We start from the raw sequence: 23,572 nt of genomic DNA, 5'->3' as shown, positions 1-23,572 counted from the left end.
CAGAAGCAAATGACTGAAACAAATTTATTAAAAATTTAAATAAGATGTAAATTTTTACACCCTTTTCATTAGTCTCCTTTAACTGAAAATTATACACATCAAAATCTTTTCATAAATAGCTATGCAAATCACAGACATACTCTTTAGCAAAAATAGCTCATAGTAAGGCACAGCTTTGAAATATAAGAAAAAGCCTGGAAAATGTTAGTAACCTAACCAACATTGAACCAAGCTTTAAATTTACAGGCAGAGAGTTTTAAATATTGGTCAAAGTATCCTGATAAACACTATGAAATTATATTTAGGTCTATGACATCTGACAGCTGCTTAGTGTCAAGCCGTATGGAAAGTATTAATATTGATGCAACAATCAATGGCCAGAGACAGGAAATGGCTAACTTTCTCTTAATTATCAAGTGGAATAATGGAAAAAAATTTTTCCTCACATCCATAAAACACATCAGAACTAAGAACTGTGAGCAATCTTCTTTTAAACACACACACACACACACACAGGATCCTCTTAATCCTATTAATCTGAAAAAGTTGACAACTTTATGATACAACGCATAAAATAGAGATGATTATCTAATTTAGTCATTTTCTGTTGGATTCAAAAATTTCACCTCAATCAAAGAACCTGTAATTATTTTTTTATCATATTCATTATAGCCCTTAAAAAATAAAAATACTGAATATGTGAAAATTGGAACCAGAATTAATAGGAATATTTTTTCAGAATTGGTAGATTTATGTTACACATTAACTTTAGGGGAAAAAAATTAAAAATTTGTCCAAACTTATTCTCCACTAACTATCAGATTAACATCGAAGATATCTCCAATGTGGCTGATGGATAAGGGAAAAAAACTCCATCATCTGATGTGTCAGATGATGGAGTAAAGATAAAGCACTGTTTCTTCACCTGTCAGACATTATAAATTCATATTTGACTGTATTTGCTACAATTTAATATCAAAATATCTTACTTTTTGTTGCATTTTAAGTCCATAGAGAAATGTATAGATAAGGAAGCAACAACAAAAAAGAACTAAAAGAAAAAAACTAAGAGGCTTGTGTCACACTGAAGCCCTTCAGATAGAAGAAAACAGAAACGAAGAAGCTGGAAGAGCTTCTGTAAAAGTTAAGGAATGAGCTGGGTCCAAGTGGGGTTTTGTCAATGCAGTGAGATTTCTTGCTCCTCCTCTTCATCGTCATAGTCATCAGCAGCTGAATCCTCACATTTATCTCCGTTCTGCCGAAGTAATGGCAACTGCAGCTCTGAACCTTTACTGCTGAGCTGCCGAACAGAAGGAACCTTATCTGATGGGGAGAAAAACAACATGGGTCAGACGCATTTCAAAAAGGGAAAATTATTCATGCCTCTGGCAGAATTTGATTTTAAATTTACATAATCAAAGAGTTTCTTTTTGATTGGAAATGGGAGGCATTTCTCAAAATGTAAACAATGTAAAAGGCGCATCAATTCTGAAGATAAAACAATTTCCTTTTTTTTCATTAAAAAAATGGCATGTTGAAAAATCAATAATGAACGGAAAAATCTTCACTAGATTACAGAAATAAAACACTTGAGGGTGTTTTCTAGTTGGACTATTAAGATCTGAATAAAACCATGACCTGCATGAAATTGGTACATACATGCAACAGTTTTAAAGCTCAGTACATGTTGTGGATGTTCATCAGAATAATTTTGGACATTAAAAATGGATATTAAATTAAAATCTGGGAGATGCCATGGATCATTGATCCTGCAGGGATGTAGGAGGTGGGGGAAGAGGGAAACATCAGACTGGACCAGGCATGGAAGGTAACGTCTTTTACATACTTACTTTTGGAATAGTATGTTTTGAGTCCCACGTGTAAAGAAATCCCACAGAGACACACTGCGAACCCCAGCCAGTTCAGTTTGCTCATTCTGTCTCCCATCAGAGATGCTGCCAAAAGCAGCGTACAAACCTCCTACAGGAAACACCAAGCGATAAATACAAATGGGTTAGATTACAGCTGGAAGACCAGAAACCACAGTAGGTCAGAAGAACAAGAGAAAACAGCAACGTTGCTGCACCTCTTGGGTTACTTCGACAGATGGATGCACTATTAAACAGTAAAGCTCCTGTAAAACTGAAATTAAAGTCTAAATTCTTTTTTTTCCCCAATGGCCCTAATTCACTTTCATACGAGTTAAAATGCAACAAAATTTTACGTTTAGAGACGTCTCGCTCTCACACACAACCTGTCAATCCGACTAGTCTGAGAACATAACACTAATTTAACAAAGAAATCCCCCAATTTTAATAAAGTCGTTTAATGTGTCAAAAATTGTTAAAGAATATTTAATGTATTAAACTTATTGATCATTACACAGATCAATACGTCATTGAGCCGTTAAGAGTAAAAAATATTCACAACATTAAGACAGTCCAAGCAAATGATGTTAAGGTAAATGATCTCCATTCTCAAATTAAATTGTAGACCACAATATACACAGAATGTTACAAAAAAATCTAAAATAAAATGTTCTTGCTAAGTTTTCTGCCATTTAGCAAATAGAAATAATTTTAGTGATTCTATCCAACTTAAAACAAGAAAGGTTTAGTCTGATTTCATTTCATACAATGAGAAATTAAATCAAAAGGTTTTTTTTTTTTTTACAAACCTTTTGATTAAGTTTATAAAAATATCTGTTTTCAGCCGTAAATTACATTTTCCAGATTTAGGCTTTTAATCAAATGTTAGACTGCACTTTATTACAAAACTGTTCAGTTTGAATATCAGTTCAGAATATCAGTTATTTTCAAGGATCTACACAGAAATGAAGCAAGTTCCAAACCTTGAGAACACCTAATTGAATTTCAAACATTTTCAAGGATTTCAAGCACCCTGACCTTAAAGATTCCTGATATCGACAATGTGAGGCTGGAGGTTTTGGAGACGAGGAGGAACTCAGAAAAGCCCAACCCGAAGGCCAGCGTGCCGCCTGCGCTCAGCGTCATGAGGGAATAGAGGAGTGGAGAGAGCTCCGTCACCCGGAATAACTTCTCCGAAGCACTCAGGCTCAGCGCTGCAGAGAGAGGACGGACACAAGACAAAGATGGTGGACACGCTACAATATTTATCCTAATAGAAGGATTCTTCTTTAAGGTTGTTCTTCAAGCTATGTTATCAGAAAGAGCATGGATCATGGCTCAGAATATATCAAAACACTAAAATAGTTTGCAAAACAAAATATGTCAAAGAAATAGATTTTTGATAAAAGTTATATATTGTTGCTTTAACTATGCTCACCTTCATTGTAGAGAAAAAGGGGAAAAAGTCCAAGAAACATGAGAGGCTGGAGGTGGTACATGGTATCGATGGGATTCTGAAGACCTGAAAAAGAACAAAATATCAAACAAGCTCAGCTGACTTTGTGTTTTTAAAATTCACCTCCAAACTAAATAAATGATAGTTTCATACTGAAAATGACTCAAGACCGACCCAGCTCCGCTTTCTGCATGAGGACCTGAGTGAGGGTCCAGCGGATTCCCCCGATAAAGGAGGCCAAGAGCACCATGATGAAGCCCTCCATGTTGAACTGAGTTGATTCAAATGTAAACATAAAGAGGCCGCTGGAGATCAGCAGGACCACGAGGATCAGGAAGGGGTTCTGGTTAAAAATGGGAAAGAAGGAACAGACAGACGCTGTGGTGAGATTGGAATTTGTGTGTGTTGGAAATGTTTTGATGACTTTCTCAGACTTCCATTTTTCAGTAAAAAGAAGACTCTGTTATTATTCTGTACTAATAATAAAGCATTGACTTGATGTACTAAGCACCAAAAGGAAAAAACAAGTAACATTTTGAAACAGACATTTATTGAAGGAAGAAACTGCATAATTCCAAAAACTAAAGGAGGCATTTGAGGGAAAAATATTCCATCATTATGAAGATTTCTGGGACCATTAAAATGTTTCTAATGGTTTCTAATAGTCTTCTCCCTGCTCATCGTCAAATTTGAATGCAAGAAAACTCTAGTACTGTGGGATTTGTAAAGGATTTCCTGAGCTGAAACAGGAGACAGAGCTTTTTATGGAGCTAAATTAGGGCCATGCAATTTGTTTACATTTCTTTTAAAACTGAGAAAAAGATTTAAATCTGAAGAAAAAAAATTCAAAAGTACTTTTCAGACTAGTAGTTTTGAATTATTATTATTAGGCCCGAGCAGCTAAGCGCTGCGAAGGCCTATTGTTATTGTGCTATAAATTATTATTATTATTATTATTATTATTATTATAGTTTAAAAATGTATTTTCATTTTCAAATGATTTTCTTTTATTTCAGTTTCAATTTTGTCTTTTTTTTGGTACAAACTATGTGGTCCCAATTTAGCTCCATACATTTTGCTTCAGGTTGGTACATTAGTACCAGACTGAAAACTTTTGTCATCCAGTGATTTCATTCCACAAGTTGATACATTAGTGGAACAAAATCAGCCCTAAATAACCCAAATGTCACACCATTTACTTATATTTGCTACTTACAGACAGTACAAAAGAGATCAAGAATAAAAAACTTTTCCTCTTGTTAAAAGTAATTATTCTTTGTTTATTTTAAGCCACTTATGGTCAAAATAATTTGAATCTGTTTCAAATTCAAATAATCTTTGCTCACCGGCTCCTCTAGTTTGAACACGAGAGAGAAAAAGAGAATGAACAGCACTGCTGAGGACTTGGTCATGGTGTACCTTCAGCCGTAAAGAAACAGACATCAGGATGGGACATTGCAACAGTTCAGGTGACAAAGCTGTGATGCTCTTCTCCTTTAACTTACAAACTAATGGTAATGAAGAGGAAGCTCCAGTTGGAAAGTCCTATATCCAGTGCTGTTGCCAAGGCTGCAGAGAAGATGAACATGTTCACTACTTACAGTTACAAGTCAAATGCACTTCAAGTACATACAGTATGCATGGCCACGAAACCGATATTATTACACTGGACATAGAGGGAATATACATGAATAGAACATGATTTTCTAATAAATGCACTATAAGTCTCCTGAGCTCGTCATATGAACTACTTCTCAGTCCATCACTCCAAGAATGGTTGTAAACGGCATGATGAGAAGCATTGCTTCTCATCATGCCGTTGATATGATGACGGCAGAGAGTTGAAAAGAGAAGCAGCTTCTGAAAGAGACAGAGGGAAACTTCAAGGCGTCAAATTACGCTGTCAAATTTCTTTTAAGTCAGCATTTGTATACCAGCTGAAGGTAGCGGTTACTTGACTCAGAGATAAAACAACAGTGTGTGCCTGAAAAATGCATAAGGCTGCGTTTTTAAAAAGCCAGACCTGCCCATTTCGATTTTGGCCATTACTGATTTGTTTTGCAAGAAACGTTGTTAAATATAGCGACAAAGATGTTAAGTTGGTGACAGTGGGGTGACTTGTTAACTGCGCATGACGTGACCAAGTGGGCGGGTCTGTCAGTCAACCCTCTATCACAGCAGAGAAAAGGGAACAGCCACTGATTTTCAGACCTTTGCTCAGGTAGATATGATCGGTTTCACATCAGCTGACACTTCCATGTTTAAATGTGTGATGAAACTTATCAATTTAAATTTTAGTCAAATGATTATTGAGGAGGGGGGAAAAAAATCAGCAAACATGATAAGGCCTGACCTTCAACCCCTGGCTCTAAGAATTGATGGTCAAAACATTTCAGAGTCCAAAAGTAACAGGAGCTTGCCTGTTGGAGCCACTTTACGGAGGTAGTCTTCCCAAGTCAGAATGATGCGGGGTTTCCCTGTCCAGCACTGCATAGCCCGCCGCGTCAGAGCTGACAGACAGAAATTGACGCCAAGATGAACCAGCGTCATGAACAAGGGATAGTGGAAGCCCTGAGGAAAACAGAAACAGATGGAATAAACTACAATGCCTCCCAGTCCCTGAGAAATGCCAAAGATCCTACATGATGGTTATTTTTTTTATCTTTATTTTTTGGAAATATACAGATTCAGGGGATTTTTAGGCCATTTTTCACAAACACTCATTTTGGAGCTTAAAAGATGACAGCAGGGCCGCAGCTAGCCCCAAAAACAGTGGCACTTGAGACGCATAATGACACCTGCCACTGGAAGTGCCATTAGTAGGTGCGGTGTCACGATTTGCGCCTGCTGTCTCTGAGCTTATCATGTAAGACCATGTTCAAATTTAGAGTAAAATACAATAGTAGCAGCTCAAAAGTAAAAAAAAAAGTTAAGATAAGTTACCAGTCTAGCAACAACAAACACAAGTTGCATGGAGGTTCTTACTTTCATCAGCCATTTGTTATAGAAGGTGATGCCTATGGAGAAGACATAGTAGAGGAGAACCAATCCGACAGTGCGAAGGCCCCTGAAGAGAAACTGGACCGGCCACGCCATACGGAACCGCTAATGAAGACAGACCACCATCTTCAAACAAACTCTGGACCCACCCATAACTGTTCGCTGTAACCGGGACAACCTGGGTTTGGAGAAAAAGAGGGAAAAAGAGTGAAGTAATACTGAAAGTTCAGAGTTAGTGATGATAGCGCCAGCTGTCTGTCAATCACGGCAGACCCACTCCTTAACAGTCCGCCGGCGCACGAGCCAGCCAAAAAAAAAGAAGAAAAAAAAAAGTTGAGCGGTAGAGGACGAATTCCTCTCAGAGCGAACCAGTTCTCGAAGTTAGACCAGATTCCTTAACTATGAGATTTAGCAATTCCGGGGTGCGCAATTCCGGGGTGTGCTGGTAACAAACTGGAAAGACAGATGGACACATATTCTGAAGGCATATTCAGAGATAATTTGCTTCTTAAATCACAACCCAAAGATGGACCGTCGATTCACTGCCTTCAGAAATCATTCTGATGTTGGTTTTTAAATGCCAATCTTGTATTTACATTAACCATAAAATCAATATTATGTGTACGACGCGCTCGCTCTGGAACAGAGCGGGACATTCCGACGATGCGCCACCGTGTAAATGATGCGGACCCAGTTCATTTTCCAACTCATTTTTATCATGGTTTGTGTTAACAGCTGTTAGACAGACTGAATGCTTTAGTACTTAGTTAGGCTCTATTAAAGCAACATGTGCTCACGAATTATACACGCCGACAGCAGGTTAAAAACATTAAAGTAACAGCTCAACAGCACTTACCATCTGTTGTGCGACTACATGTCTGTGTTGTTTTTTTCCTCGTTTTCCTTTTTCTTCTTCTGCTCATATTAAATGGCGCTTGGCAAACATTGTGCAAAGGTGTGCATTACCGCCACCTTCTGAACTGGAATGTGAACCAGAATGGAAACACATGAAGTTGTTCAGCTGAACAACTATGAAGTAGTTCAACTAAACTGTAGTGTTCCTCTTTATGAAACTTACACTGGCCTCCTCGGCTCTGAAACTCACTTCCTCCAGTCATTAGGAATATAGATTTTCTCCCACTATTTATGTCACAGCTCAAGACACTGGCTGTTCAAACTGATTTCACTTTAAACATATATTTTAAAGTGTTCTCCAACCTTGTTTATGGACAATCTATTTTTAATTAATTATTTTATTGATTTCATATTCATTTATTTGTTCTTTTCTGTAATGTGACCCAGAGTTTTGTTGTACAATATCTATAGAATTTCTATTACAACATCCTGCCTTGACAGAGAGTGAGCAACAGACTAAAACTTAATGTTTTCTACCCACATTAAAGCTAATAAAGATGGGAATCAAGTCACCAGTATAAACGGATACTTTACCCCTTCTTTGATTCGAGAATGTGTTGTATTTCAGATACAATAAAAGCAATTCCTACCATATTAACCTATTTACTGTCTCTGGATTCTGATTGTCTCTAGATTCAGATACTGATTCCCTACTATGTTGAAATTATTTAAATTATTCAACGCTGGCGACCTGTCCAGGGTGTACCCCGCCTGTCGCCCGAAATGTCTCCCTGGAGATAGGCACCAGCACCCCTCTCGACCCCACTAGGGACAAGGGTGCAAGAAAATGAATGGATGGATTTATTTCAACGCTATACCAGTTGCAAAACTCAAAGATTTTTCCAAGTTTATGTCCTGCTGCACTCCAGTCCGACAGGTGGCGATAGTGCACTGATAATCTGTTTACAAGTAGCCTGTGATTATACAAACAGGAAGTAGTAATTCAGACGCTCTCCGGGCTGTTGTCTTGCGCTTCAGCTGTTGTCTTGCGCTTCAGTTGAACAAGGCAGCTATGTAAGAGTTGTCTTTTTGTTACGTTTTTATAAAGTTTAATTGACTTTAATTATATTTGTGTTTATTTCTAGAGTAATGGCGGAGGAGGAGGACGAGCCTGGCTTCGAGGAGGAGCAGGAGGACGGCTCCGGCGGGGTGGACGCCGCTGGCCACGGTAGAAGAAAAAGGCTATTCTCTAAGGAACTCCGCTGCATGATGTACGGCTTCGGTGACGACCAGAACCCGTATACAGAGTCGGTGGACATCCTGGAGGACCTGGTGATCGAGTTCATCACGGAGATGACCCACAAAGCCATGTCCATCGGGCGGCAGGGCCGCGTCCAGGTGGAAGACATCGTTTTTCTGATCCGCAAAGATCCCAGAAAATTTGCCCGCGTCAAAGATTTGCTGACCATGAACGAGGAGCTGAAGAGAGCAAGGAAAGCTTTCGACGAAGCCAATTATGGCTCTTAACAGACATACATGTGGACACATACTGCTGATACATCTGATTACAATATTCGTTTAATTTTTTTTAAATATAAAAGTTAAATATTGCATGAGTTTGTTTTTTTTTATTTGTTCAACTTGACTTCCTCTCTTTCTCAGTGGCTTAGCATCATAGATCAATACGCAATGCCAAAATCTCTGATATTTTATAAGTTTGTCGGTAACAGTTTGAATAAAGTAAATTAATTGTTCTTTTTATTTACTTTTATAAATGGCCAATCTATGTACAAAGGTACCAGTTGGACATAGCCACACAGTCGGTACTCTTAACACTGGTTCCCAAGACAGGAGTTGATAGGAGCCATCTTTAGGGTTCCATTAGTGCCAAAAATATGTTTCCGTGCAGTCTGTATGTCTGTACTGATTTGTCTATGCTCCATAATATGTGGTATGCTGACCTACAACAGTTCTAAATGAAGACTCATGCTCATTTATTATTGCTGTAGGTCAGCATACCACATTAGGTGTGGCACACAGATGATACATGGACACCTTAGACACAAATAAATATTTTGGTGCTAATGTATCCCCATACTGTTGTGGGGCTTAATATGATTCCCAGGAAAGAAAAAAGAATACAAAAGAGTTCAGATCTTTGCAGTTGACAAGATTAAAACCACAACTGACCAAAAGGTCTGTTTGCCAAATAACTCCCAAGACTTTTGGGAATTTCTATCAGTTCCTGTGTGGAATTCCTCCAACCAGAAGACGTACACCTCTGGTTGGGAAAAAATATACTAAATGTGGGTTTTGTAGTGTAATTGAAGTGTTCCGAACCACAACTTGAACAGACTTTTATTGTCAGTGTTTGGGACACTCAGGGTTTAGGGAACAACATAACAGATTATATTTAATGTTATTCAGTGCTGGTTTCTGTTCAAACTGGAAAAAAAACAGATTTTAGTGTAAAAGATGTTTCTGCTGACCTATTCTTTGAAAAGTGCCATTGAAAAAGCACTATTTCTATGCTTAAAGAGTTCAAAGTAGTCTGAGATTAACCTGCGTGGTCACAGCCAGGAATTATAGACAATAACTCAATTAACAAACACTGAACCTGAACTTCTACACTCACGACACCGTTTAATTTTTTTCAGCTGGTGTACGCTGGGATGAGCACAAATTCTGAAATTGACAAAAGTAAAGAAAAAAAAAAGATTTTATTTAAATTCCTCAAAACAATTTTTTTTTTACACAGACCATAAATATGACAGACCAACTACCAGTGAGCATGTGTGTTAGTTCATTTATTCTGTTCAAGCAAGTTACTTCTTTGTACAGTAAAGTGTTTGAATTCCTTGGTCTATGCAGCAGGTAACAGGCTGCCTATCTCTCTAGAGTAGATCTAGATCACAGCTTCACTAGCAGAGAGGAGAGAGAAGGGGGGGGCTCGCCATGCATGCAGATGGTGTTTGAAGACGATCTCCTCACTGCAGCCATGCTGTCCATTCGCAGCATCAGCACAGCAAATATGGCAAACTGTCTGCGTCTATCAGCAAGTCATGTAGCTCAGCTAGCGACCCTCGCTCCAAAGCGAGGTGTCCTAGCTATCTGTTGAGGATGTCTGCAAGGATGGAGAAGGAGGCAGTGAACCAGGTGGACAATATGTCTTTGAGTGCTTCTTTTTTTTTTTTTTTTTTTTTTTTTGTGAGTCACTGAAATAGAGGTAAGGGTAGAGCGTGGTGCAGATTTATTCAGAAAGGGATTTTCACAGGAGGTTGGAGGAATGTCCATTGAGTCCTATTTGTTTTACTGCACATTCTCCATCATCTTGAGGAATTCTGGAAAAAAGAGACAGGAAATTTTACCCAACAGGATCAGCAACAGTTGAAAAGTCCAAAAGCTGCAGGTTTATTCATTTAACCCAGATTCTGTGTTTCCGCTACGTAGCTAGAACAGGCTAAGAAGCTACATTTATGCCCACTTCCACTTGTGATTCAACATTAACATTTGTTTTAGCTGTATTAATTCAATATTAGTTCAATATCTCTGTTTTGTATTACTTCATTCTTGTTTGTGCTTCTACATTGCTTCATGTGCCAGCAGATAAAGACTGAACCCATTCACAAATCATTTATTTTTCATGTTTTCTATTGTTTCATTGACAATAATATAATATATATATCTTACTGACATAAGGAAGGACCAAAACACTTAAATAAAGGGAAATGGCCTGGCCTAAAAACTCCAAGTGAGAAAATGTATCTTGTGAGAAAATAAGCAAGCATAAACCCCTTTGATCTAAGATGTGTAATCTAATTTAGATTTCACTTTTTGTGGGATAACCCAGATTGGTTATTTTATTACCAAACCAAAAATACCAGTTCTGTGTACCCCAAATTGTGTTATTTTTAACTATTAGTTTTTATAGTGAAGCAAGACTCTGTAAATCAAGTCATAAAGTCAATGGACTGGAGCAGAAAGTTAATATTGCAAACTTCAAAATGATGTAAAAGAACAAAAACATCTCTAGGCAGTTTATTATTATTATTATTATTAGTAGTAGTAGTAGTAGTAGGAGTAATTGATCTATTGTTCAAAGATCAAGATCAACTTCTCCACAAGGAATATATCATGTTTATGTATCTCTCCCATCAACCACTTACCGTCAAAGTCCAGCATGCCATCGGAGTTCTTGTCTCCGTCCTTCAACAGCTCATCAATTTCATCGTCTGTGATGGTTTCCCCGCTGCTGCGGATGATCAGTGCGAACTCATCTCTGTCGATGTATCCATCACCGTTCCTGGAGGCAAGAACGAGAAAATACGGAATCCTAAGCATAAAACAGAATGCATCTTCATAACAGTCTCTAATCCAGACTCCAGCCGCAGTGGACGCACTTGTCGAACACACGGAAACACTCTGCCAACTCTTCCTCGCTCTTGCCGGCCTCGTCCTCCTTGAGCAGCCTCACCATCATGACCAAGAACTCCTCGAAGTCGATGCTACCGCTGCCTGAAGGGTAGCAAAACAAAAACAAAGAAAAAAAAGGGGGTAAAACCCCGAAATGACTGGTTAGATGTTGTGAGCTCTGTTGGACTACGTCTGAACACTCCTGAATTCCAAATTAGCCAAAGATGTTTTTTAAAAATTATTCAATGATGCATAACAGAGTCAAGCTGCAATTTAGAAACACCCACATCAAAACATTTATTAACTTCTATTTATCTGTTTGCCAAGAGATTAATGATGGCAGTGCATCGCTTTTGTGCGTAAAAGTAAAACAATTGCGCGTTTTGCTCACCATCCTCATCGACCTCCTCGATGATTTCATCCAACTCTTCTCTTGTCGGGTTCTGGCCCAGCATCCTCATCACGGTGCCCAACTCCTTGGTGCTGATATCACCGCCACCGTCGGTGTCGAACAGGTCAAAGGCGGCTTTGAACTCTGGATGTAATAAATATGAACAAATTGTTGGAGCTGGGCGCAGAATTTGGCTAATAGACATTCATTAGGTTGTGTGATTATAACTTCTAAGCATTACATCATCAAGGTTGGACATGATGATGTCAGAGAATTATATGTTTTTTTTTATTTATCAGAAATATTACATGTTGCTATTGAAACATTAATTGCTGTTTTTGTGTTCAATTAAACGGGCAAAAGCCCCTCCCCATTTGTCTACCTTGAAATTTTATGCACAATGGGCTACTTCTGTACTTTGTGTGTACTAATCAATAATGAAGAGAGATTTTGTAGTTTATTAAAACATCAGCTATTTGAACAACATTAGCTACTTTCTTTTGGTTAAAAAAAAAAAAATCCCACCTAAACTTTTTGATGGGACATCTTAAACATTGTAAAAACATAAGGAACTGTTATTAGATTTGTGGTAGAGAAGGTTTGTGTTGGAGGAAGTGTAAAGTTTGAATCTGGCCAAAGCGCTAATGCTAACTCGATTGCTAGCAGAGCTTCCTTAACCCCTGAGACAGTTAGTTGTTTCCAGAAAACAGCACATCAAAACTGTGACTGTCGAGGTTTACATCTCACCTAGCTTGAATGGACTTTGAAAACATATCACTATTTCACTGAGGTTTTATGCTCAAATTCTTATTTTTTTCTTTTGTTTGTTTTGATGAGTAACTGATTCTAGACTTATTTTGTTAAACAGGCATTATTGCAACAATTTGGTGGAATCTAACTCATTTAAACAATGATCCAAATTGTCACACCAGTCTTGTTTTTTTTTGACTAATTTCTAGCTATCTGTTTTATCAGTGTACTCACCAGCCAGCATTTCCTCGCTCAGATAGGAGCGGGCCTCTTGTTGTGCGTCAGTCTGCAAGAAAACAGGGGTCACTTCACTTCAGACTTCATTACTGGACTCTATAAGTCTGTGTTCAGCTGAATTGTTCTTCAGTCCACAGCAGTGGAGGGGACTGTCAGAGTCTGCTCTGACAACTTATCAATCATTTTTTTGACACCAGATAATTGATTGATAGAAAAAAAATGCTTCAAATACAAACAATAGGAACCATTTGTGTAGAGTTGTAGTGAAAAGTAAGAATTCTTGAGGTAAAAAACTACTGTAGAGATGAAATTTAAGCTTTCATCAGTTTGAGGGATTCATTTCAGGATATGTTTGACATTATTGCTCCTATGGGTCACATGGTGCATCATAAATGCCCCAGTCTCAAAAGGACTTTATGGAGCTTGTTGAAAATTAGTCCAGCTATTTCAGGCTCAACACATTACACTCCCTGTATATGGCCCGGAGACATCCAATCCCCTGGAATCTGACTCCTAAGCAGAATCTGCACTTTCTCAGCTGACACTCCATCCTGCTCCTCACCAGCATGCAATGCTCAGCATTAGGAGTATTTGCAGGAGACTAACCTGTTAAGACCAAAATCAATCCGTATTTTAAGAAGTCGATCAAAACATTGCGGAGATTATCCAACTTAGCAAATTTAAAATAAAAAATTATAGGTGCAAAAAGTGCAAAAATAATCAAAAGAACAGGTAAACATCTACTGGAAGCCAAAAGAAAACAGTTGCATCTCAACATCTCAGCCAAAGGATCTTTTTTAATTATTCCATCATTACTACAGATCTTTAATATGACTCATGGCTAACTAAATTCCTGGTTCACTATTAAACACTGAACACCGTAGAATGGTAATTTACGCAATAAATGTCTCTTACCATGTTTGTGGATTATGCTTTCCCCCCCAATTATCCGACGTGAAAAGAAAAGCCCAAAGGAGTGGTCAATCCGTGTGCACCCCAACAGAGAGACTAGACATCAAGACAAGGTTCAGACACACTTTAAACGGGGGCGGCCAGGCCCCACCCACTGCATCTCACAGGATTCCAGATTTAGTATCCTGAACTTTTAGGGTTCTGGGGGGCCAGGGCCAGGCCAATCACACCTTGGAGACTGACGCTCTAGGTACATGAAGCGACGCAGCTCGGAACAAAGGAGGCCTTTTGATTCATTCTGAAATCGTGGGAAAACAGAGGAGAGTCAGAATCTGAGGAGACGCAAGAGGGATCGTGGAGGGATCATATCCCAGCATGACGCCGATAAGAGCTGATGGAGCAAAGACAAACTGAAGGGATGCTATTAGAACAGTGACAGCGCTTTGTATTTTAAACTTGTGGATCCTTATAATCTTGGCAACAGGTTTAATGTGATGACGATAAAATAACAGAGCTCTGATCAGCTGGGGTTTCCGATCAGGCCTTGTAAACACATAAGGGTCGACAAGGGAGGTGGAGGTCTTCAATTGACTGAAGTGGGTTGTTGGTTTTGTGATGATGAGCCTTCAACGTGTGCAGGGGCTGGGGACCCATCTCCCCGGCTATGACCCCTCCTTCACTGTGCCATGAATAGCTGATAGATTTTCAGCTGAACAGGGGTGCAGAGAGGCAGAGCCCCCCACCCGTTACATCCAAGGCCTGAGAAACCCAACCTGATGGTCCAAGTTTGGCTTCAGTTCCTGGGAGGTGGGGGGCGACTTCACATTCAGAACAGGAGGATATTGAAAAGTTGGGCAGAAGAGATGGCAGGGGAGGGTTTTTAAGAGGTAGTGGGGGCAGAGGGGAGTTGCAGGCTATAAACCCTGAGAAAGACCAGCGTTGACTCATCCGCGTTGTGACTGCCTGTTTTATGCCTCTGATAGCGGCTGAGACCTTGGTCTCCGGGTTGGGAGACCTGCTTGTGAGCTAAAGTCATCAGATTTTATTGTAATCAGATATGACGCCTCAGAGGTATTAAATAATTATACAACAATTACCTTAATTTACCTCAAGGTAATTGTGCAGCAGGGAGGCTTTGATTGAGTTGAAAGTGGTGACAAAGTAGATAAGGCTTGAATTTCGTGTGACTTCGTGAGACCAGCTACAGTCATGTCTTCTGGAGGTTACATAGAGAGTTGGGATCAGGTCTAAACGTCCCAGCATCTGTGTTTCCATTTAGCTTAAAACTGTGCTAATTGGAATTATGAAAATTAAATTTGCTTCATAGAAACACTGCAATTTTTCAATAAAATGTTTTTGCTCTAGGATGGGGGGCTTTTACAGTTGTTTCGAAAGTTTTAAACTGAAACACCTTTTTCGCATCACACCAGTCACATGATCAGCAACTGGATGTAGCTAGTGCCAAAAAGACAAAGAAAACAGGAGTGGTAGGAGGAGGATGGCGCGGCATTTTTTTTTTAATGACTTATGGTCCAAGCAAACTTATTCACGTGATTTTAACTGTATTTCTTATTTTATGGAAATGCTGCAATTATGAAATTGTGTTGTTTTGACATTAGCAAAATGGAAATAGAGCTAGTGACGGTGGGAAAGGTAGGAAGACGCTAAAACCTGCCAATTCACCTGTATGGTATGGATTTAGAAAAATGAGGAAAATAAGCATCAGAGTAAGGAAGAAGCTTGGTTTATTCATAGAGCAGAGCTCATGGTGCGGAAGAGACTCTGGTCTGATGGTGAGCAGGATGAAAGTGGGGGGTTGAAGCCAGCTGGTGTTGCATTTCTGGAGACACGGCAGCTGCCAACAGGACAGCTGAGGGGCCGGCGTAAGAAAGCGTCTTCGTCTTAAATGGTCTGAATGTATATTTATAGAAATCTTTAACAACACTCTGAGTTTTACATGAGAAGAAAGAGAGGAAGCGCTGACTGAGGAGGAGAAGCGTGGAGATGTTTAATTCAACTGGGTTCATACATTTTGTTAACTATCCATATTTGTAGCATTTAGTTTCTTCTTTGAGGAGTTTATTTGATTTCTGAGGAAGGAATGTAGAGCTGGGCTCATCACTGGACGTTCTCCATCATCTTGAGAAACTCTGAAAGGAAAGGAAAGAGATCAGAGTGTCCATTATCCATACCAGCACAGATATTCAGACCATGCAGGGAGCAATTAAGCAGCTTTATGTTATGTTCAGCCCATCATTTACAACCCACACATTGTGTTGATAGAAGTATGAGTTATGAATATTTATTGCATTGGTTTCACATTTTTTGTTGAAATACATTTGGTGTATTATTATTATGCATGCTACCCACATTCACTAGACTTTTTTTCAGCTTCACTCGGTCATACATGATTTCTTAATAAAGCCGTGTTCGTTTGTAAGAGTACCTCAATATCTTGTTTTACAAAAATATTCAATCCTTTGTTACCTCATAAGTATTCAAAGTTCTTTTTTCACAATGACAAGTTTTGATGTGTATAATTTAAAATTTAATTTAATAATTTTTTTTCAGCTGCACATTATTTTTAAGTTTCAAATCTTTTATTTTCAGTTCCATTTCTGTTCAGTTTAAAAAAGAAACAAAGGCCCAATCTAGCAATGCAATTTTCCATTTGAAAATGTCAACAATCTTACCATCAAAATCAATTTTTCCGTCTTTGTTTGAGTCTGATTCGCCAAACATTTCATCAATGTCTTCCTCTGCGACCTGCTCTCCAGTCATGTGGAGGATATCTCCAAATTCTTCCCGGTCAATGAAGCCATCTCCGTTCCTGCAAAGACACAGAGAAAATATGTTAAACTATCATCTTCTTATTTATTTATTTTTTTCATATCACCACACAAGCAAACAATTTATATGTGTCTTTAAAGGTCAGGAATTTTTTATATCATGATTTTTATATCCAAGGAGCAAAGTTCATGAACTATCTTGAATCTCATCGTAACAGCAACATTGTCAAAAAGGTGATTTACTTCAAACAACAAAATATGTATGAAATGTTTGCAGTCTATGAGTGAGATGAAAACTTTCTTCCATCACATTAGAACGATTCATTCAAACAAGTTAAGTCTAACTGTATTAACTCTCTGAACTCTGCAGAAGCTTCAGTTGGCAAATAAGACGTGTTATTTCTTCATTCCTCAGTATTTAACATGCTTATATTTAAGTCTGGTGGACCTTAGGGTTTAAAATACTGAACGCAATGTTTAGCTTAGAGAGAGTCATACTTGTCGAAAATGCGGAAACATTCTGAAAGCTCCTCTTCGCTCTTTCCGGCCTGGTCCTCCTTAAGCTGCTGCACCATCATGACCAGGAACTCCTCAAAGTCGATAGTACCACTGCCTGAGAAGACATGGAGTCAGTGAGACACCAGGGGGGCAACTTCAGCTCACTCTCACCCCCAACTAAACAAAACACAGGAAACTCCCTACATAAAATGAATATAAAACAATGGAAAACTTGCTCAAAGTACAATAGACAAATTACTTCAATTTTTTTTTATCAGTGTGCATGGATCACCCCCTCCAACCAATCAAATGCCTCCCTTGGAATCTACCTATATATCTATAATAAATCAAGTTTATTTGTATGGCACATTTCAAAGTTATAAAAACAAACAAACAAAAAAACAAAGTCATAAAAATACCATACAGTCACCAATTGAGAAAACCAGTAACAAATATTACATTTTGATGAGTGCCATTATTATTATCTTCATCAACACACATCATATATGCTTGTCAATATCCTATTTACTTTGGTTCAAAAGCAACTCTAAACTGGTTTGATTTTAACCTTGATTTAAAGAAACTCATTGTTTCAGCTGTTTTGCAGTTTTCTGGACGTTTGTTCCAGATTTGAGGTGCGTAGAAGCTGAAAGCTGCTTCTTGATGTTTGGTTCTGGTTCTGGGGATGCAAAGCAGAACCAGAACCAGAAGACATGAGAGCTCTGGAAGGTCGATACAACAAAAACAGATCTTCAGTGTATTGTGGTCCTAAGCCATTCAGTGATTTACAAACTAACAGAATCATTTTAAAGTCTATTTCCTGAGATACAGGGGGCCAGATCAAATGTGTCCAACTCCAGTTTTGGCAGGTCAGTGTTCTTCAAGTCTGAAAATTCTCCTTTGTTCATCATTTCTGATTTATATGATCTACATTTGCAGAGCCTATCACATCCTGAGCAGTTCATCCAAAACTTCTGATAAGATGTGTAGGAGCAGGAAAACATCTAAACCATGCATGACACCGCAGTCTGAGCAGTCATGTATCACTGTTTGGATTTTTGGGCGTAAAACCAAAGTACAACAGATTCCATACCATCTTCATCCACCTCCTCAATGATGGCATCCAGCTCCTCTCTAGATGGATTCTGGCCCAGCATCCTCATCACAGTGCCCAGCTCCTTGGTGCTGATGTCACCGCCACCGTCTGTGTCGAACATGTCGAAGGCGGCCTTGAACTCTGACCAATAGGAAGAGAAGATTGAAATTCAGACAAGATGCATTTGCTGCAATGTTAGTTTTTTTTTGGCCACGTCTCTCTGGAAGCACAGCATAAAGTACTTTTTTTTTTTCTTTTTACCTCTGACTGTTCAAATCAACAGGTTATTCTGGAAAACTGACAAAATTTACACAACTGTACCAGACCTGAAATCATCTCCTCGGTCAGGAAGGAGCGGGCGTCAGTTTGGGCGTCAGTAGGCTTGGAAGATCGTACGAAGCCGGAGAGTAGAAGAAGGAAAGGAGTAAAAAACTTGTCATTATGTGTTTTGAGTGGTATCAAAGTAGTTGTAACATTATTATACAGTAAGTTGAGTCATTGCATTTTGGCTTACTGCAAAGAGAAAGAGACGCTTAAAGTAAGCTGAAATTATCACTGAGTAAAATTAAAAATGTACAACAAAGTAATGAAGGTAAGAGAAAAAAGAACCAACAATATGATTGTGATGAAGCTTTTTGTCTATAACTGATTGTCATGTGGGAGATGTTTGAGGTTTTGATGGAAGTCTTGAAGTTTAAAGCTATTTATTGTGATACATCAAAACAAAAAGCTATTTACATTTTCAATATCAAACTGTAATTCCTTACCGATTCTACTGCATATTCAACTTCTTTGAGCTCCTCATCATTACATGTCACTTGATTTGAACTTTGCTGAGGTGTGATTAGATATTTAACAATGTGTGTTAGTTTTTACTAAAGAATAACCTTTTCATCTATTGGCTCAGACTTATATTCCATCTGACATGGTAGAAGGAATTTTTTTTTTCTGGGTTTCTCCTCACCTAATACCAGTCAAGTTTGGGTTAAAAGTTAGACTTCAACAAGATCTCATTTGATCCAAGAACAAAGATGAATTAGAGCTAATTTGGTATCACTTCCTGTATCTCTGACCTCCTTTTAAAAAATTGTCCTTTTCTGTAAAACTGCAGTCAGGCTGAAGTTTGCTCTGGAGCTGTTTTATCTTTAAAAGAGTTACATATTTGAAAGAACCTGAACCTTGGGAAATATATTGATTCGATGAAAAGTTAGAGAAGTTTTCATACAAACATTGCTTCATGAATGTTGTATGGTGAATTTCCAGTTGGGTCAAAATTAGATTTTTTTCCAGTCACTTACTGTGCTTGAGGTCAATATTCCATTTAAACCCAAAATAATGTCAAAGTTTCAACCATCTAACCCAAACTGTCACCCTTAGTTCAATTGATATTGGTCAAAATGTTTAGCCACAACCCAGAAAACCACTCAAAGCTCCAACCAGTCATAAACTGGAGCACATGTGATGACAGCATTATATCAAATGGACAAGCCCAATGCCTAATGGAGAAAAAGTTTATGGTGAAACATGATAGAAATTGAGTTATTTTGGCCAAAACGACATCTAGAATGTTTGAAGGAGCCAACCCCCTCTCCACGGTTGAGATTCTTCCCCAGTCAGCCCCAATCAGATTGGTTTGCAGATCCTGCAGGATTACTCCCTGTAATTTGGAACCACCTCAAGGGTGATGCATATTGGACCTTGCCAAGTATTGTGCATCACTTGATGAGCGAAGGTGGTACTTCCAAACTCCTCAAGCACTACATCTCATCTACCACTTTCAATCCATGACAAGACAATACTAGTAGTTGGCGAGATGGCAAGCTGCAAATCGATAATTCCCTGGTCAAACCATTCGCTCCAATCCTTTTGATCAATTTTGAATGAAGAGCGCATGCAGCATCAACTTTATGGGGCAACCTCCAACCAACAGACATACCAAGAGATTTTAGAGAAACTGGCCACCCGAGGATACACAATGACATCATTGGAGTGTCAACCACAGCTCCTGTTGATCAAGGCCCACTGATGTTGTGACAATGAAGAAAGGGCTAAAGTGAGGTTTTCAGACCAAGGCACACTGTACCAATCGCCAAGCATAATAGTAGGAGCATTATGTTGAGTGTCTGTTTATTTGCAAGTGGTCTATTGCAAAAAGTGGATGGAATAATAATTTTAAAAAGTCTATAGTTTGTATGGTGGTGATGCGGGTTATAGTATGCAATCGATGTAGCCTCACTCCTCTATGTGGCTGTCATGGGTTTGATACCTGGTCTGTTGACCTTTGCCACATGTCTTTCTCTTCTCTCACAACCCACTTTCCTGTCAACTGACTGTGAAATAAAGGCATCTAGAGTCAAAAAATCCCAGCAAAAAGCAATAAAAAGATATCAAAATTCTGCAAGCAGACATTTGAACCATTTTTAGAACGTAAGAAGCACGCTAATATTATCTTTAGAAATGGGTCAAACTACAGTTACACTATAAAAACAAGGGCAGTGCAAGAAAACCTAACAGTTTATACAGGCTCTAGATATCGTCCCAGAAAGATAGGCCAAACATCCAGGATCAGCCATGGGCTTGTCTATGGCTGCAAATGATTTCTTTTCATATTTCTTAAGGATACTTAACTACACATCAATAAATTTAAACATACATATATTGTACATAATCCTGCATATTTATAAATTTTAATTCAAACTTGTGAGTCTCAAGAAATCAATTAATTTGTCTGTTTTATAATCATTCCCCCTCCTAAAGGAATGGATCAAATCAGTTCTATGCACAAAGCTATAGGAAGGTATGTGGTTTCAAAAACATACGCTTTTAGATTTTTCAGTGAGCTGAGTGAGTTGTAAAGATGCACCACAAAAAAGCCAGTGTTGGAGCGATTAGTGATCAAGGAGCAGGATGTTTCTGGAAATAGCTTTCTATAGCAAGACGTCAACTCTAATCCTGCCGCAGTTGGCTCAGCTCGTCAGTGTTGGCTCTTCAAGTGGAACGCCATGCAACTTCAGACCTGCTATTCTTCATCTCCAGAGGGATATGTGAACATACTAGCCTCATTTAAACATTCTAAAGCTTGGAGCTTACTTGAGTACCTTCTAAGCTTGTTTTACATTTTATTTGCATCAAATAGGTCGATAATATCAAACTGGGATCTGTTTGGTACTTGTACAGCTCCAGGAAAGATACTTTACAAATGTATAACTCACCTCAATTTAGTGTGAAAACTAAATTGCCAACTTTTCTAGCAGCCAGTGACTAATTTTTCGATTTTCCTGAAAGCATTTTAAAAAACTTTCAGATGATCATACGAGCCTAGCCGTCAGTTCACTTTGAGCTATTTTTAAGGTGAGACTTGGATGAGGATTTGAAAGGGATTTTCTCAAGGTGACTGTCCAAAATTAGAAAGAGAGCACATCTTCTCTCTTTACTCAGCTGTGCGCTTTTATCTTCGCATGGCTCCCTCCTGCATAAATGATGATTTTATGTAGTTCAGCTACTACAGGAAACAAAAGCAGATTATATATAAAGAGCTATCAAGAGTTACAGAGACTTAACCTTTAAAGAGAAGTTGCAGGAATAGTTGTGCACTCAGAGGATCTTTGTTTGCAGCAAGTGTGCGCCTCAAATAAAAACTCAAAAGAATTTCAGTAATCCCAAAATCTGAAAACCCAAGTGGTGTGTAAATCCAGCCACTCTCCAGAAAAAAAAGACTTGAAGTCCTAAAATTTGCTAAAACAAGTCTTCTTGCGATAATCATTTCCATCTTCTGGTTTCTTGTTTTAATGCCTTCAAGATAAATCCTTGAAGATAAAAATCTTTGCATATCTCCTTCTGTCTTCAGGTTCTTACCATGGTTCTTGGTTTGGCTGATCAAGAACTTGTAGAGACAACAGGCAACAATAAAGGAAACCTTTCCCTCCACGCAGTTCAGGTGGCACTGTGCCTTTCTTTCTTCCACTCCATAAGTACCCTCTGTTCCACATATCATTTTACTAAAAATGATCAGGATTGGGCCAGAGAAGCCCTCCTCATCAGAGCTGGCCAATCAAGTCCAACTTTAGATTGTGCCCTGCTACAATCTATTCCCCCCTTCTGTGTAACCCTCTACCACCTCTCCATTCTTAGATGGCAGATAAGCCCACTGACATTTATTTAAAAAAAACAAAAAGCGGAAACACAGGGCAAGCTTCAGACAGCTGGAGCTTATTGTCAACTGAGCATCTCCTTAAAGTTGGACTCTAGATTTCATGTGCTGTGCAGAAACTGGAGGATGCGCCCACTCGTATAGATTTACCAAAATATGCAGGGATTATCACCTCTCTGCAGGCACAGATTCTTCACCCCTCAACCAATTCCAGCTCCGTTGACACGTCCATCTCCCTGTTTTGCTGTCCACACTGCTGCTGACTTACTCTTGTTTCTACAACCTCTGCAACCTGAGGAGTGTTGTGCTCTCATTCAGCTGCGCCACACATTTTATCTCAGTTTAGCAATTTTCCTTCTTTGATTATTGACAAACAATAGAGAAGAATAAAAATCTTCTTCCATAAAAATACGGAATCGTCCCGTATTGGCTGTTAAATGTCATGACCCGTATTGAACCAATGCAAATCATACTAATAGAGTAACAGTATAGAAATATTGTGAAGAGAAAGTGTTGATTTAAAAAGTTTGTTAGGTCTCTCTGTGTAGGAAAAATGCTGATATCTTTTATAAGTACTATGTTATGTGGTCAATATTATTTCACTATTATTTTGTCAATGTGGTTTGCCAGTTTGGATAACCTGACTTCTTATCAAGCTATAAGAGTGAAGGAAAAACATGCTAACAAAAATGCAGCAGACACAGACCTGCAGCCCATAGTGGCTCTTTGGTTCACTTATACATTAACTGATGAACTATTGACCTGTTTTTTGTTTCATTCTTTTTTAAGTTCTCCCCATGAAAAAACACCACAACCCTGGCTCCCGTGGTAAATTTAGTCTAGGACCAGCCTCCAAACATGGCTTCTAACTCCTTATATATTTTTTGATATTTGTAAGGATGTCGGTTTTGTGTATTCATTAATTAATTTAGTTTCCGTGCTGTTGTGTCTTACCCCTTATTATTTCCACCTGTCTCTCGTTCCCCTGATTATTCCCTATGTATTTAACCTTGCCTGTGTCTTTGTTTCCCTGCTGGGTCCTTGTCATTGTTGTAGCTTACTGAGTCTGTGTCCAGTTCTCATAGCTCACCTGTTGTTCCTGGTGTTTTGTTCCTTGAAGAACTACGTTAAATACATACATTTTATCCTGGGTCTGA

At 38.6% G+C, this 23,572-nt stretch overlaps 4 protein-coding genes across 5 annotated transcripts; 1 reads left to right on the top strand and 3 right to left on the bottom strand.

Annotated features, from left to right (window-relative positions):
* Nucleotides 1-10: 10 nt before the first annotated feature.
* Nucleotides 11-7,271, bottom strand: slc35h1 (solute carrier family 35 member H1). Of its 2 annotated transcripts, XM_014969746.2 has the most exons (10): nt 7,181-7,271; nt 6,310-6,502; nt 5,745-5,895; nt 4,830-4,893; nt 4,671-4,743; nt 3,499-3,667; nt 3,307-3,390; nt 2,907-3,082; nt 1,851-1,980; nt 11-1,323 (listed from the first exon to the last, which is right to left on the bottom strand). In XM_014969746.2, the coding sequence occupies exons 2-10, from the start codon at nt 6,418-6,420 to the stop codon at nt 1,178-1,180; spliced, it is 1,104 nt and encodes a 367-aa protein (XP_014825232.2). In that variant the 5' UTR covers nt 6,421-6,502; nt 7,181-7,271; the 3' UTR covers nt 11-1,177. The 2 variants fall into 2 exon arrangements, with proteins under 2 accessions (XP_014825232.2, XP_087863047.1); XM_088006921.1 differs by lacking the exon at nt 7,181-7,271 and having other exon boundaries at nt 6,310-7,103.
* An 875-nt stretch (nt 7,272-8,146) lies between these two features.
* On the top strand, nt 8,147-8,940 carry taf13 (TATA-box binding protein associated factor 13). The gene is made up of 2 exons (XM_014969741.2): nt 8,147-8,253; nt 8,325-8,940. The coding sequence occupies exon 2, from the start codon at nt 8,329-8,331 to the stop codon at nt 8,704-8,706; it is 378 nt and encodes a 125-aa protein (XP_014825227.1). The 5' UTR covers nt 8,147-8,253; nt 8,325-8,328; the 3' UTR covers nt 8,707-8,940.
* Nucleotides 8,941-9,971: 1,031 nt separating this feature from the next.
* On the bottom strand, nt 9,972-13,968 carry tnnc2.2 (troponin C2, fast skeletal type, tandem duplicate 2). The gene is made up of 6 exons (XM_014969740.2): nt 13,886-13,968; nt 12,968-13,019; nt 11,984-12,127; nt 11,580-11,694; nt 11,346-11,482; nt 9,972-10,520 (listed from the first exon to the last, which is right to left on the bottom strand). The coding sequence occupies exons 1-6, from the start codon at nt 13,886-13,888 to the stop codon at nt 10,489-10,491; spliced, it is 483 nt and encodes a 160-aa protein (XP_014825226.1). The 5' UTR covers nt 13,889-13,968; the 3' UTR covers nt 9,972-10,488.
* Nucleotides 13,969-15,866: 1,898 nt separating this feature from the next.
* On the bottom strand, nt 15,867-22,268 carry tnnc2.1 (troponin C2, fast skeletal type, tandem duplicate 1). Its single transcript, XM_014969738.2, has 6 exons — nt 22,121-22,268; nt 18,592-18,646; nt 18,263-18,406; nt 17,170-17,284; nt 16,576-16,712; nt 15,867-16,032 (listed from the first exon to the last, which is right to left on the bottom strand). Exons 1-6 carry the CDS (start codon nt 22,121-22,123, stop codon nt 16,001-16,003), a joined length of 486 nt encoding a protein of 161 aa, XP_014825224.1. The 5' UTR covers nt 22,124-22,268; the 3' UTR covers nt 15,867-16,000.
* Nucleotides 22,269-23,572: the final 1,304 nt, after the last annotated feature.

This window comes from Poecilia mexicana, unplaced genomic scaffold (assembly GCF_051168715.1).
Source record: "Poecilia mexicana isolate PSO_F unplaced genomic scaffold, ASM5116871v1 scaffold_7, whole genome shotgun sequence".
In the NCBI taxonomy this organism is placed as follows: domain Eukaryota; kingdom Metazoa; phylum Chordata; class Actinopteri; order Cyprinodontiformes; family Poeciliidae; genus Poecilia; species Poecilia mexicana.
The sequence above is the reverse complement of the archived record's forward strand: the minus strand, read 5'-3'. Positions and strand labels throughout refer to the sequence as shown.

Excerpts from the sequence above, each read along its gene's own strand:
- slc35h1 (XM_014969746.2), bottom strand. The coding sequence starts at position 6,420 with ATGGCGTGGCCGGTCCAGTTTCTCTTCAGGGGCCTTCGCACTGTCGGA. Across the intron at positions 5,896-6,309 it reads ATAACAAATGGCTGATGAAA|GGCTTCCACTATCCCTTGTT; the intron begins GTAAGAACCTCC and ends TGTTTTCCTCAG. Across the intron at positions 3,083-3,306 it reads CCTTTTTCTCTACAATGAAG|CGCTGAGCCTGAGTGCTTCG; the intron begins GTGAGCATAGTT and ends CTCTCTCTGCAG.
- taf13 (XM_014969741.2), top strand. The coding sequence starts at position 8,329 with ATGGCGGAGGAGGAGGACGAGCCTGGCTTCGAGGAGGAGCAGGAGGAC.
- tnnc2.2 (XM_014969740.2), bottom strand. Across the intron at positions 11,483-11,579 it reads TGTTTCCGTGTGTTCGACAA|GAACGGTGATGGATACATCG; the intron begins GTGCGTCCACTG and ends TCTTGCCTCCAG. Across the intron at positions 10,521-11,345 it reads TGGCATGCTGGACTTTGACG|AATTCCTCAAGATGATGGAG; the intron begins GTAAGTGGTTGA and ends TCTTTTTTCCAG.
- tnnc2.1 (XM_014969738.2), bottom strand. Across the intron at positions 16,713-17,169 it reads TGTTTCCGCATTTTCGACAA|GAACGGAGATGGCTTCATTG; the intron begins GTATGACTCTCT and ends GTGTCTTTGCAG. Across the intron at positions 16,033-16,575 it reads CGGAAAAATTGATTTTGATG|AGTTTCTCAAGATGATGGAG; the intron begins GTAAGATTGTTG and ends CTTTCCTTTCAG.